At 37.6% G+C, this 14,045-nt stretch overlaps 1 protein-coding gene across 1 annotated transcript in view; it reads left to right on the forward strand.

The window, feature by feature from the left end:
- The window catches only part of IL1RAPL2 (interleukin 1 receptor accessory protein like 2), a 1,045,794-nt gene extending 1,032,255 nt beyond the window's left edge, over window positions 1-13,539 (forward strand). The window contains exon 11 of the mRNA XM_012787202.2: window positions 9,769-13,539. Coding sequence (XP_012642656.1) covers window positions 9,769-10,466 — 698 coding nt within the window. The 3' untranslated portion in view covers window positions 10,467-13,539. The remainder of the gene's footprint in view (window positions 1-9,768) is intronic.
- The last annotated feature ends 506 nt before the right edge of the window (window positions 13,540-14,045 follow it).

Here is a 14,045-nt window from a genome sequence, read left to right on the forward strand (position 1 = left end):
CAATTAGTTGTTTTAGGCTTGCACAAGCCATAAAACTTCCCAACTCAAAACTACAAGATTTTAATTGACTATACACACTGTATAAGAGACGTTAGGAGGAAGTCACCTAGTTTACCTTGGCATTTAAAAGAATTCAACATAGGCCAGGCACAGTGGCTCACGCTGGTAATCCCAGCACTTTGGGATGCCAAAGTGGGAGGATTGCTTGAGGCTAGGAGTTCGAGACCAGCCTGGGCAACATAGCAAGACCCCATTTCTAAAAAAAAAAAATTTTTTTTGAAATCAGCCAGATGTGGTAGTTCATGCCTGTAGTCTCAGCTACTTGGGAGGCTGAGGTGAGAGGATCACTTGACCCCAGGAGTACGAGACTGCAGTGAGCTATGATTGTACCACTACACTCTAGCCTGGGTGACAGAGTGAGACCCTGCCCCCCCCCAAAAGGAATTCAACATAAAATCACCCAAGACAATGTCATCAGAATGGGAAGAGATTTTATAGTCCATAGAAAATCATTTTAATTTTCTTTGAAATTGTGCAACCATCACACTGAGCAGGGCCTTGGATCTTGTGTCCTCAGTGGTACCCAGGAAGACTCCTTTTACAAGTAAGCCATTTGGGACAACTATGCAGTTTTTAGATGCAACCACTGGAGGGTGTTTGATTTTAATCCTTCCTTCCTGAACGAGGAAATTCATGTTCTCTGAATTCCGATTTGCGAGTGGAACCTGCAGAGGCTCTTAAAAAGGCCCTTTGACAATTTTTCTTTTCCATCAACATTGCAGAGCTAGCTGAGCAGTCACCATGTCACGATTAACGAGTTTTTCCTTGGCATTTTTAGCACGCATTCAGGAAGTCGATGAAGTATATGAATAATATACTTGATTTACACATGAATGACAGAGTAGAACATTTTGGACTTGGTGTATGTGTGTTATTAAAGAAGCTTCTGTGGTCTGTATTTGCAGCCATTGGTACAGATTTAACAGCTTATACTATATAAATATAGACACATTCCTGAGGGAAAAAAAACCTAGTTACAGTATTATAAGCTGTGTTTGTCCCTCACATCTCATTTAAAACATGTTGCCCTAAGACTACTCCTTCCTTCAAAAACTAGCAATGAGGCCTTTGAGGACTGTAAAAGCAGACTTCATAAGATCATTCTCGATCTGTAACAATAATTTTCTACAAAATCAAATTAATGAAGTCTATGACACAAACCCATTCATGTTTGCTGTCTTCACTTTTGATGTATCTTCAGTTTCTTTTGTACCACTCTTACAGTATTCCAACTTAACCTCATCAACACACAAACCTTTCCAATCCACACAGTTTCAAAAGCACATGAAAATCTCTCTCTCTCTCTCTCTCTCTCTCTCTCTCTCTCTCTCTCTCATATAACCAAGAGTTCTCAGAAATACTGAATACAAAAATGTCACTTTCCAAGGTGAGCCGGAGGTGTCTGTACCCTTCTCACACGCCCTACCAGGGACATGTTTTTCTTTGGCCACCATGAACCAGCCGAGATGGTGAGCTTTGATGCAAGTATTTTTCCTAAATGCTGAAACTAAGTCTTCCGATCTGGACATTATTTTCCTGGCAGTGACTACCTTTCCATTCTTGAGCCTGTGGCTAGGATCTTCCTTATGTTTTCTCAGGTTGGGTGCCTAAATGTGGCAAGAATTCCTACTTTCCAGTAAAAGTTTGGTCTGTCTCTTCCCAGACTAGAAACACCTGTCCCTTAGAACAGTAAAAGCAACTTTGTTGCCAACAGGCATCTGAATGTCAGAAGTGACAGGCAACCAGAAGAAAGCCAGATAGGAAACACCCTACTCAAACTGCCTAGAGACACAAACTTGAGAAGTAGAGATTTTCTCACCCCATGCAGCTGCTGGGTTTTGTGGTGTAAAGTATTCTACACAGAGCACATTGTGTTCATGGGGCCTAGTGGATCCTTGAGGAATGAACAGATGTGCTCTGAAGCTGACATGTGACCAACAAAACCCAGCTGTGCAATTGAGATCCTGAGATTGGGGACATATTTGGATGAGTACCATTTAGGCTCTTGGGCCCATCTTATCTCAGCGTTTCTGTAGAGATTAAAAAAACATAAAAATATAAGAGGTTATTGAATCAGGCTGTGGGCCACTAGTCAGATGGAGAAAATAACATTCTAAGACTAAAAGTAGAAAAAACCCAATCCTGTAGTTTTTATTTCCTGTTAATAGAAATCAACTAAGATGCTTAAAATTACATATGCAATATTTATTAATAATTATAAATTAAGCCAGTTTTGCCTGAAGCTTTAGAAAAAGCTATAGATGTCTAAGTAGACTTTGAAGAGGAAAAAATCCTTCAAAGGCTTTTACCTCAATTTCCCTTTCTATTCATAGGAAGACTATGGAGATCTATATGTGAGTTATTCATGCATGATTGTACTGGAGAAATACAATAGTGAACTAAAAATACTATTGTGCTTAATGGTTGATCGACCATGTCTGTTAAAATTATGTTTATGAATTTAGCCTCTCAAGTATCAAATTGTCTTTTCATTTATTTCCATGCTCAGCTTTCTATGAGTTTCTCTCACTCAAGAATCCTAGGACTTCTTCAGTAACTTAAAGGAAAAATAATGTCTGATTACATTCTTGCATTTGCTAGACTGTCCTTACTGATCTAATCTTCGGTTTTTTAACGCTTAGAACTAGCATGTGATTGTGCTGACAATGAAATGACAAATGACTGGAGAATACATCTGGTGTCAGATGTTCCCTAGTCACTTCTGAAGTGAGGCATGCAAAAAAACATTTTTGTACATGGATCTGTAAGTATTCATTGCCAATAGTTCCTCTAATAGCTAAAAAGATTGGACACCATTCAATTAAGTTGTCCTTGGGGAGGAATAAAATCCTTTCCAGGCAATCCAATGTCTGTGACCTAAAAAGTGTGAGGTAGGAGTAACATGTACAACCATAGAAATTTAGCAGATTGTGTGAAATTTACTCACATAGAATAAAATTAGATGCATCCACCATCCCCTTCATGTTAGAGTCAAAAGAGAGAAAACTGTACTGCAACATACCCAGAAATATACTGAAGTCAATAGACTGAGGTTTCTAATAAAAGTGTGATGTTGAGGTTAGAATTTATTATGTAGAATTTCAGTCTAATATGTGGGTGGTACAAAAAACAGGCATCTAAAAAAAAATAGTAGATGACCAGGATAAGATTAAGTACCAATGGAAACACAGAAAAGACTGTGTGAGTAGCAAGTGGCTTTGTTCCACATTCAGTAAGGTTGCAGTGGTAGAAATTAGTTACATCTACAAGCTTTTAGGGCTTGAATTGAATGGAGAAGAGAAGAGAGGAGGACATTTTATAGGCTGTTTTTCATTGCTACTTTCCATTTTCTTTTTTTTGTCAATATTCTTTAAATAGGTCCCATTCCCTACCCCTATTCTCTGTAAGGAGGTGAAAAGAGAAGAGAAAGAAGATAGATATGTGGATAGCATTCCAGAGTGGATTCTTCCCACTATCACGTGTCCCCTCCTACCCACAGGTGAAATGCAAAAGCAAAAGTAAAGGGCTCATTACTGGAAAGATAGCCTCTAAAGTCAAAGCTGTAAATCAACAAAGTCCCCTGTACTCACAAGGTCTCAGCAAATCCATGTTAACTGCTGAGCAAACTACTAATCAGAATTACTCAGGACCTTCATACCAGTCAAGAGAGAGAGAATAATAAAAAAAAAAAACTCCTGGCTAGGAAATTTAGCTCAGCTAACTGTGAATTATCAAGCCAAGGACTTGGAATCAAAGAGGGTAAGGAAGGTTTTTGCAGGGCAAGGAATGTCACATACAGTTAGAAGGCCCCCTGTATACACACACACACACACACACACACACACACACACACACACACACACACACACATACACACAGACACCTGGCCAAATAAACGTTGTGTAGCCTCAATCTCTTTGGCAGACAACAGAGACAGAATCATACATCTGCCAGAGGCAAAATCGAGATCCAAAAGCTTTAGCAACATCAGCCAAGATAGAGTCAACCTCTATAACTCTTCCGATAGGCTAGTATTTAGCATCATTATTTATGATCCAGATAGTATTTTCAGTGAGACTACATTATAAAGTTACCTACTGTAAGCCTCTAGTTATACCAAAGGTCTGATATTTTCCCCAAATATATAGTGGTGAATAATATACTTTTCTTTGACACATGAGAAACCTGTGTGGGCTTGATTTTAAGTCCTGATATAAAACCTATAGATTTGATAAATATCATGGTAGATAGCTATCAATTAGCTAATGTTCCCCAAAATTTAGTGGAACATGATCTGTTTTGATGCACCCTGTCTCATCCTAATGATGTGTCCTTTTAACAAATACCTGCTATACATAGCTGTGGGTTTAAGCATATCAAAGTACTATTATTTGAATCTGGCAAAGTAATAAACTGTGCCTTTGTCTACAGGTTATTTGTCTTTTAACTTTATTTTTTTAAATGCTACATGCTCCTGATAATAACCTTGATATAAGTGGAAGTATCAACAAATATAATTTATAAGGAGATAATTGATTAGTTTGAAAAAATCAGATGGTGAGTAGGCAATAGCAAGACCACATAAAAATTCATGAATAGAGACTTTTTTTCCCCCTTGTTCTTTTGCCTACATCTGCAGCAGACTCAGAGGCTTGAGAATTAGGAGAGTATTGAGTTCCTTTGGAAAAGTACATGCATTCCATTAGAAGAAATTTCTTGAGGCTGCCGTTCTTTCTGCTTCTATTTTGTCTCTTTATTTCCTTTTTCAGTTTGCCTTTTTGCTTTGTTAATAAATGGCATAATTTATTTTCAAGTCAATTTTCTAGATCCAATCCTATTTCTCCTCTGAATGTACCAGAATTTTGTTTTATGCAACTGTCCCTGGAAAAGATTTTAAAATTGAATTTGTTTTGTTTTTCACAAGGTTTTAGGCAATCACTTTCCTTGTTTCCTACAATACCGATGCTACTGGCATGATCTTTTTGTATTTCTCTAATAGGTACACACCTCCCAAAGAGAGTCTAGTGACAATGTATTTTATCCCAGAATATTATCCTAACTCTCTGTCAACTCCAAGCATAGACAAAAGAAAAAGTGTCCTTGCATTTGCACTTTAATGTGAAAAATGAATTTATACCAAATTAAGCACCCTAATCAAAACTATGTCCATGGAGATTTTTTTCCTTATCTGATTGTGAAGATCACAAATAGTTTAAATGTACTTGGCTTCGTTTCATGTCTGATAATCTGCTGTGGTTTCACAGAATTGTCTAGAGAAACAGGAGACAATCCACTTTGGTCTTTTCTGTCATCAGAAGTAACATCAAACCAAAATTTGCAAAGAAATGACTTAGTGACCTTTTATTTAAGGGATATCTTATATTTTTACGTGCAAAGAAAGAGTCTTTTAAAGGATTCCTGCTACTCAGTTGCTAAATTTGCCTGAACAAGTCGGGGCAAGATTTAGTGAGTATTCATATGTGCTGTGGATTTAGGGATTTTTTTTTGAAAAACGTTTCTTTATTATCTCTTCGTGGTAACAAGCTTTTTAAAACATTTTCTGAAGGTTTCTAAAATGTCTCCCACAAAACCATAGCCCTACCAGGGCAAACCCCACTGCCTGTCAGAGACTACACTAACTATGAACTAGCAATGTCTTAACTTGATACCTGTTTCTGCTTAGTTTATTTGGAACTTTTCCAAACCTAACCACCCTGCTTGGCCTATAATTCAGGGGTGGCAAACCTTCTCTGTAAAACTTCAGATAGTTAATATTTTAGGCTTTGTGGATCATATATGGTCTCAGTTGCATCATCATCATTTCTTCTTTTACAACTCTTTAAAAATGTAAAAAATCATTCTTAGCTCACACAGGCCATACAAAACTGGAAATGTGCCTAATGTATCAGGCTCAAATTCAAAGTCATTGGAGGTAGACATGCAACCCTAGGCTGAGAGGGGGGTTATTTTGGGCACTTGCTTCGTAGATGCCAGCAACAATTCCTTGGCTAAAGATTAGCAAGTAAAAAAAAAATATGGACTCTGTCAATTTGGTCTCTTCCTCATTTACTTATATTTTCCATGATGGCTAGGTTCTTGTTTCTTCCCCAAAGACAAAGAGAAAGAGAGAAAAGACTCAAGAGAGGAGGGAGGAAGGAGGCAGAGGGAGATAAGAGACAGAAGGAAAGAGAGGAAGAGAGGGACAGACATGAAGAAAGAGAAAGCAAGCAAAGAAGCAGGTAAGAAGGAAAAGAGGAAGAAAGGGCAGAAAAGCAAAAAAAGAAAGGGATAAAGAAAAGGTAGAGAGGGAAAAGGAGGGAGAAGAAGAGAGAAAAACAGAGAGCGAGCCAGAATAGGGAAGCTAGGGCACAGTCTCTCCTTCTTTTCCTTAGAGCCAGGCAGCTCTTAGAGGCACCTCCCCAGCTGCTTTCAAACATTGAGGTTGCTGCCCAGCCACTGATCACCATCCCAAGAAGTGAAATGTGGGCTTCACATCTGAAAACTTCCACTTGGTTTTTCACCAAGTGAAATGGAACACGAGATTCAGGGCCCAAGCAAATGGCTCATGTTTTCTTTGGGACACTTGGGCTGTGTCTACCCAGGGAAAATTTTGATGTACTGACTGACTGACTCCAGTGCATATGATTAATGTATACATAGGGCAAACCAGGATAATTCAGACCTTTTTTCTTCCACAGCAGGTTTTCAGCCGGAATTATCTGGATGGTTGCCTCAACTCTCCACTAGGCTTTGCCAGGATAAGCACAGCCAGTGTAGTATGTAGGAGACAGGGACCACTCCCTCTCTCCAAGGTTCCCTTCAACACCCACACCCTGTGCAGCTGAGTGCAGTGGGATCTGTCCTGACAGGCCTTCCTTCTGGGGGCAAATGTGAATTCTGTCTAATGAGTCTCTAAGAAGCCCCAAGAATCCTGAATGTTGCATTCTGCTTAGCTGTCAAATGGCAAAATAGAATATATGAGTGAAGGAGGAGAACCACACTAATGGGGAAAAAATATTAGCCTGGTCCCTCCCCCATCCCAGAAAGAGGCTAGCAAAGCCAAAGCCCATGAGAACTCAATCACATGAAATAGCACACATGTGTATAGTTTGTCCTCTGACTGTGTACACCTGGATTGTAATTTTCTTTTAAGTGGAGACATGTATAGATCAAACTTGAGTTTTTAAAAGTCGAGTTTAAAAGCACATTTAGACTACATCTTAGCACACAGAAATAGTGTTGTTTCTAGAGGTACATCTCATGTGATAGAGTGCTCCTGACAAGGGTTTGTACAGATCAGTTTTTAAAATTATATTACAAGCTGCCATTAGAGAGGGACAGATTTTACTCAAATTAACCCCTTGGTAAATTATTCTGTAAAGAATCCTTCTATAAAATTAACAATTTATTTATTTATTTACTTATTTATCCAAGTATTATGGGGGTACAAATGTTTTTGGTTACATAGATGGCTTTTGTAATGCTCAAGTCAGAGCCCATCCCCTCCTCCCCCTCTGCTTGATTTCCTTTGAAATTTACTTCCCTCTCTGCACATGTGTGCTTATCAGTTAGTTCCAATTTAATAGCCAGTACATGTGGTGTTTGTTTTTCCATTCTTTAGACACTTCACTTAGGATAATGGTCTCCAGTTCCATCCAAATTGTTGCAATTTGTTTGAAAAATTAGATTAAATAAATTAGCTTGAAAAAAATTAACAATTAACTCATAATTCACCTGGTAAAACTGTTATTTTAATAGACTCCTGCACTGATTTTCATAGACTCCTGCACTTATACCATGGTTCTGGGTTTGGGCTTTGTTCATTTTGTTTTGTTTGGGAGGAAAGGTGAAAAGAATCCTGGGAAAAATGCATGATAGTTTATTTTACTGTATCTTACAGATCCAACTTCTAATGATGAAGCTTCCCACATAACTTCTTTCTTTTTGGGAGCAGAAAGAAAGGAAGAAAATGAAGAGTCAGAGCTGTTGATACATTGGGATAATATTTTTCCACTCTATTGAAACTTTCTACCTTTCCTTCCATTCTGTTTCACCAGTTTTCTAAGTGATAATTACAGAGTGACAAGTTCCCCATTGCTACTTGTGTGGTGGTTTTTTGTTTTGTTTTGTTTTTGAAGATTTCACTGCTGATTTCCCCCCTTGAATACATAATCTCTAAAATAAAACACTCTTAAGAATAAACAATTCTTAAGAGATTCCCTCCCAACTTAGAAATTGCCTTATCCCTTAGATACAGTCATTGTAACTACTGCATGAGAAAGTCCTGAAATGTATTAAGTCAAAACCTAAACAGCAGTAACAACAAATTGTTAAATGGGCGATTCTATGTGTATCTCTTAAAAAGGTTTTTATTTACCTGTAGGGTGTGTAGAAAGTTTACTCATTTTTCACTTGTGGAAGTTTTCTTGCTGCCAAGTGGTAAAAATAAACCCTGGAAAAGAGAGATCATCTGTAGAATATGCCTTCTGTAAAAATAAGTTTCTCTTTTCAAATGGCTTGTACCGGGCTGTTTGGTAGCCCCACGCTATGTGCTCGATGTGACTCGTTGAAAGCAGTCTGTAACCTTGGGCAGATTTGCAGTGACAAATGTTGCTATGCTTCTGTAAGCACGGCCTCTGCTAGAGGGCACTGTACATTAGATAAGGCCTTGTGCTCTGCTTAGTAAAGACAGCTCTCTGGTGCAGCACCTGTGTCCAAGTCTCCATTTGTTAACACATGTGTGCGTTTCCCTTTTTGGCAGATAAGACTTTGGGAAGCATGATTGCAAAGGGATTATTCCATGGGATAAACAAATCTAGAGCTAGTTGAGTGTTTTGCTGCCATGCAAAAGCCATAACATATTCGCCTCACTTTCAGAATTGCCTCACAAAGTAGGGCAAAGATTTACTTTTCACTTCGTAGATTCCTCCTCCTTCACCGTTCATTTCACACCATCCTCCACCTCCAATTCTACCCTTCACTCTTCCTGGGAACAAAAAGCAGCTGGTTCAAATTGAACTTGTGGGCACATGCCACTTCCCTATCTCCGGCTTTGAAGGGCACAATGGAGAATCTAAGTTTGCAAATGACAGAAGGTATTTTGAGAAACAAGCTATGATTCTAGAAGAGAATTTTCCACCATCTATATATCACAATTATCCCTTACGTAGTTAATATTCAGGGCCCCTCCACTTGTCTAGTAGTTGAAGACTAGGGGTCATATATACAATTAGTATTTGTCACTGAAAAATAAATAATATTCATAAAAAAGAAAGAGAGGAAAACCAAACCAAACCCATGAATGCAATAACCCTGAAATTTATTAAAAGGCTCCATTTCTCTTTTCATTGACCCATTGATTACTTGTTCACTTAGAGTACTAGCCTGAAAGCCTGCCTTCAATTAAATGATTAAATAAACAAAAGTCACTAAAATGCCACCTAAGCTATGAAGAAACCAGAGCTTGTGTTAACCAACAGAACGCTGTAAGTAATGATGAGGGCAAAGAAAATAAGGATCATAAGCAGTGTTTTTTAAATTTTTTTCTTCTTTAAGGAAACAGGCTTTTTGAATGTGCAATACAAGAAAAGCAAATGTAATGGACTTTAGTGAAAGACTGGATCTTTGCTATACTAGAGTGCAAACCTGGTTCTTTTAAAGACTGGCAATGTCTTTGTTTTACTCTTTCTCTCTTTCTGTGATTTGTAGCATACATTGAAGATCTCACAAGATGTGTTGAGCAAAGCAGAAGACTTATTATCGTGCTAACTCCCGACTATATTCTCAGACGGGGATGGAGTATTTTCGAACTGGAAAGCAGACTCCATAACATGCTAGTCAGTGGAGAAATCAAAGTGATTTTGATTGAGTGTACAGAATTAAAAGGGAAGGTGAATTGCCAGGAAGTGGAATCATTAAAGCGCAGCATCAAACTTCTGTCCCTGATCAAGTGGAAGGGACCCAAAAGCAGCAAATTAAATTCTAAATTTTGGAAGCACTTAGTATATGAGATGCCCATCAAGAAGAAAGAAATGCTATCTCGGTGCCATGTTCTGGACTCTGCAGAACAAGGACTTTTTGGAGAACTCCAGCCTATACCCTCTATTGCCATGACCAGTACCTCGGCCACTCTGGCGTCATCTCAAGCTGATCTCCCTGATTTCCATCACTCAGATTCAATGGAAATGAGGCATTGTTGCAGAGGGTATAAACACGACATGCCAACTACCACCTTGCCAGTACCTTCCTTAGGCAACCACCACACTTACTGTAACCTGCCTCTGACGCTACTCAATGGACAGCTGCCCCTTAATAATGCCTTGAAAGATACCCCAGAATTTCATAGGAACAGTTCTCTGCTACCTTTATCATCCAAAGAGCTCAGCTTCACCAGCGATATTTGGTAGTGAAAAATCTGAATTCCCTGAACAGCTATACGAGCATACAGAATTTCTGCTATACCAAGCATAAAGTACACCTAATAACAGTGAGGTGCTGGAAAAGTGTTTGAAGAAAAAGGCACAGAAATCGTTTTTGTACTTATATTTTGTTTACATTTCCTGAGTAGTGGGGGGAAAGAAGGACCTGCTTTTGTAGTACGGCACCTTGTTCCAATGTATAGTTTTGATTTCTTCCTGAAAACAAAAATTTAAAAACCCTGTTGTTTTAGAGTAGGTTTTATGATACCACATGGACTATGAGCTCAGTAGGTGAGCTACCTTCCCCATGTCTATGAATATTTCAGTATTTACATGGCATTTGAAATAAGGAAGACTTAAAGACTTTAATTGAATTTGAAAGTTCTACACTAAGTTTAAGGAGAAAAGAGAATTTCCATAGACTTCTGAAAATTCGGGAATTTATCAAGCAAGAAATGTTAAAGCACTCCAGTTGGAAGATTGGAAAGGAAGATCAGTTGAAAAAAATGTGATTGAAACATTTAGAACTTCCTCAACGTAATGAACAACTTCTGTAGACATAAATCAGCAGCTCATAATAACAGCTTTTAGATTTATTAGGCAAGCACATCTTCTGTAGGCAAACTGGTAGGTAGGTAAACAATGTGCATTTCTTAAGCAAATGAATAGACAGGCTGTGAATTCTTTTAGGATGATTTTGAACAACCCTTGTGGCTTTCTAACTTATTTCAAAAATTTTACAACTTTGAAAACACATTTTAAAGTGTACATTTTATTGTTTGCTAACAAATTCACATTTGGATTTTTTTACCAAATGATCTCTTGACCTGCTAAGAGCGTTATAAGAAGATGCAGACGTCTTCCTGCTTTTCATCAGCATCGTTGGAGTTCGAATTTAAATACATATTGACTGCAAGTGTCAGCAATTGAAAAGCAGTAATACAGCAGTATTCACAGATGAAGTGCTAAATGCTTTCAGTTTGCTAGTGGTACAGTGACGATTGCAGAGATTCTCATCTGCAATGTAGTTGTGAGACAGACTATTCTGTACATACACAGTGTCTGCTTGGCCGTGTGTGCAAGACTCCTACAGAAGTATCTCTATTCCCGGTGCTTCAAAGAGTGTATTCGATAGACTGAACTTCTCTACCCTCACATAGTGACTGTGACTGTACCATACCAGAAAATCCCTGTGAATAATCTAAGATATTGCCTATTTGCTGTAAGGAATGTGCTCCTATCCTAATATTTATTGTGCATTACTACTTTATGTTCTTTCCAATTGATCAAATTAGATGTGCTCTCCACGTAGGTTCCTGTGGGTGTCAATTGTTAATCAAGGTTGATTCTAGCATTTTGCAAATGGTTCTTAAATCATGTCCTTGGACAAATATAAACAAGGACAAATGTACACAGTGTGTAAAAATTAAGATTTGCCCAGCTCCTGTAATTGTGAAGCCCAAATGTATAATTGAACATTAGATAATATGCTTTGGCTATGTCCTTAAACATCTTTTCATTATTGATTCTTTGTGATCCACAAGTTTTGTTCAAAGTACTTGTTTCTCTGTTGCTTTTCTTTATCCAGCTGTTCAGAAAATGCATTATGCACCAACAGTACATGAAAGCTTAGCAGTGATACATGTTCATTTCACAGTGAGACAATTAGTTTTTCCTCTGAAAAGTCCTGTTAAACACATGTAGGTGTTTCATAGATGTATTTTTTCCACTGAGAAAGGTGATTTTGTTCTGTAAAAACTGTAAGTATTTCAAAATTGAAATTTATCAATTCTGAACTGTTTTCCAAGTGTTATAAAGTTGTATTTACTCTGGTTGTTCTTTAATGCCATGTGTAATTACTAAATTAATAATCTGCATGAAGTGAGTAGTATATGTTTAAGTGACCAATTGTACTTTTCATTATTTTATTTTTCACAGAAATCTAGATTAATTCAAATAGAATGTTCAGTGGTATTTTTAAACTAATAGTTCTGTATTGAGCATGCCAGTTCTGAAAATATAACATGGGTCTCTCTGCTTCCTTTATTTACAATGATTAAACGTGGGTAGCAATTTGAGTTGGCTGGCCACAATGTGTCCTTTCACTACTAGTAGGTACTCAAAAACAGAGCATTCACACTTGTGCTAGGGAACTTGACAAGAAACCTTTTCTACCATTTTCAGGAACCAATGTGTACACTATCTATAAAAATTTATTTCTAGATGGCAATTCAAAATTTAATTTTCATCTGAGATTTTTAAAAGATACAGCCCATAAGTATTTAGTCTAGAACATGATTTATTTTCCCAGTTGCATTCACAGTGGGGAAAAAAGTTTTTCTCCATTTTCCACTGAAATGGGTTTTGGAAATCTAGAAGAACAATACTAGTTCTCATATGCTTGTAACAAATTTATCATTATGTTATTATATGTAAGCATACATACTTTTAAAAACTGAGGTTATATTAAGGGGAAACATTTTGAACACGTCAGAAATGCTGAGACAAATGAGAAATGCACAAAAGCAACAGGTAAATAGGAAATTAAAACTACATGGAGAACAAACAATGCTTAGGCAGATGGACAACATGTATAGGGGTTTAATTTGGCAAAATATGAAATTTGGTGCATTTGGTAATCTACAGGCCTCAATCCAACTATGGAGACTTTGAAAGATAGTTGGGTGGTTCCTGAAAAGAAGATGTTTGTCCTCCCTACCTCTAAGCTTTAATTGAATTAGATCCAACTCTGGTTTGATTTCACTCACTCATTCAAAAATACGAGTACAAAGAGACTTGCAGGCTTCTGGTAAGGTTTGGACTTAAGGCAGTATCATGCGAGAGGTTAATATTTTGTTTGAGGATTGATGGTTAACATTCTGGGGCTTAAAAGGAGGAAACGGTGCAATCAGAGGGTGAAACATGGTTCAGTTATGAAAGAGAAGTTTATAGAGGAGTTTAAGAGGAGATGGAAATGAGTAGTATCCGAAGGACAACTTCTGCAACTGGTTGGAAAATGTTAAGTGTGAGAAAGAAGAAAATCTGGCAAGAAAAGGAAGGAGACTCCTTGACCCACTTGTGTTTGAAGGGCTTACAAGCATATGAAACCACTGATTTAAAGCATTTACTGTCTTTTGGAATTTGGCTTTTAAATAAATTGGTTGATTTTTACCAAGTGTTTTCTAGAAAAGTAAGCAACGACCAAAGGAAATATTCTGAAAATTGCACAAATAAATCTTTACACTTCATGTATTCATTTCCCAAGGTGAGATACTGAACTGATAAAACCAGACTCAAGACAGAAAATAGTTCCATAGTGACCAGTTAAGTTTGAACACTTGCAATTGTTGTTGCTCTTTTCTGGGACAGAATTTAATGTTGAAAATTATCTGGCTCCAATTTGTCTATTACTCATGCATTTTTGTTCTAAGATGTCTGATAGGAGGCCACAGTGTTGAGCATTAAGGCTCTCTGATTAATGTATGGGACAGTTTGATAAACAATAATCATTCACCTTGAACTCTGACATCAAACTTGCCTTTGCTCAGAACTGAAGTCAGCCAGAGG

Source organism: Microcebus murinus, chromosome X (assembly GCF_040939455.1).
Source record: "Microcebus murinus isolate Inina chromosome X, M.murinus_Inina_mat1.0, whole genome shotgun sequence".
In the NCBI taxonomy this organism is placed as follows: domain Eukaryota; kingdom Metazoa; phylum Chordata; class Mammalia; order Primates; family Cheirogaleidae; genus Microcebus; species Microcebus murinus.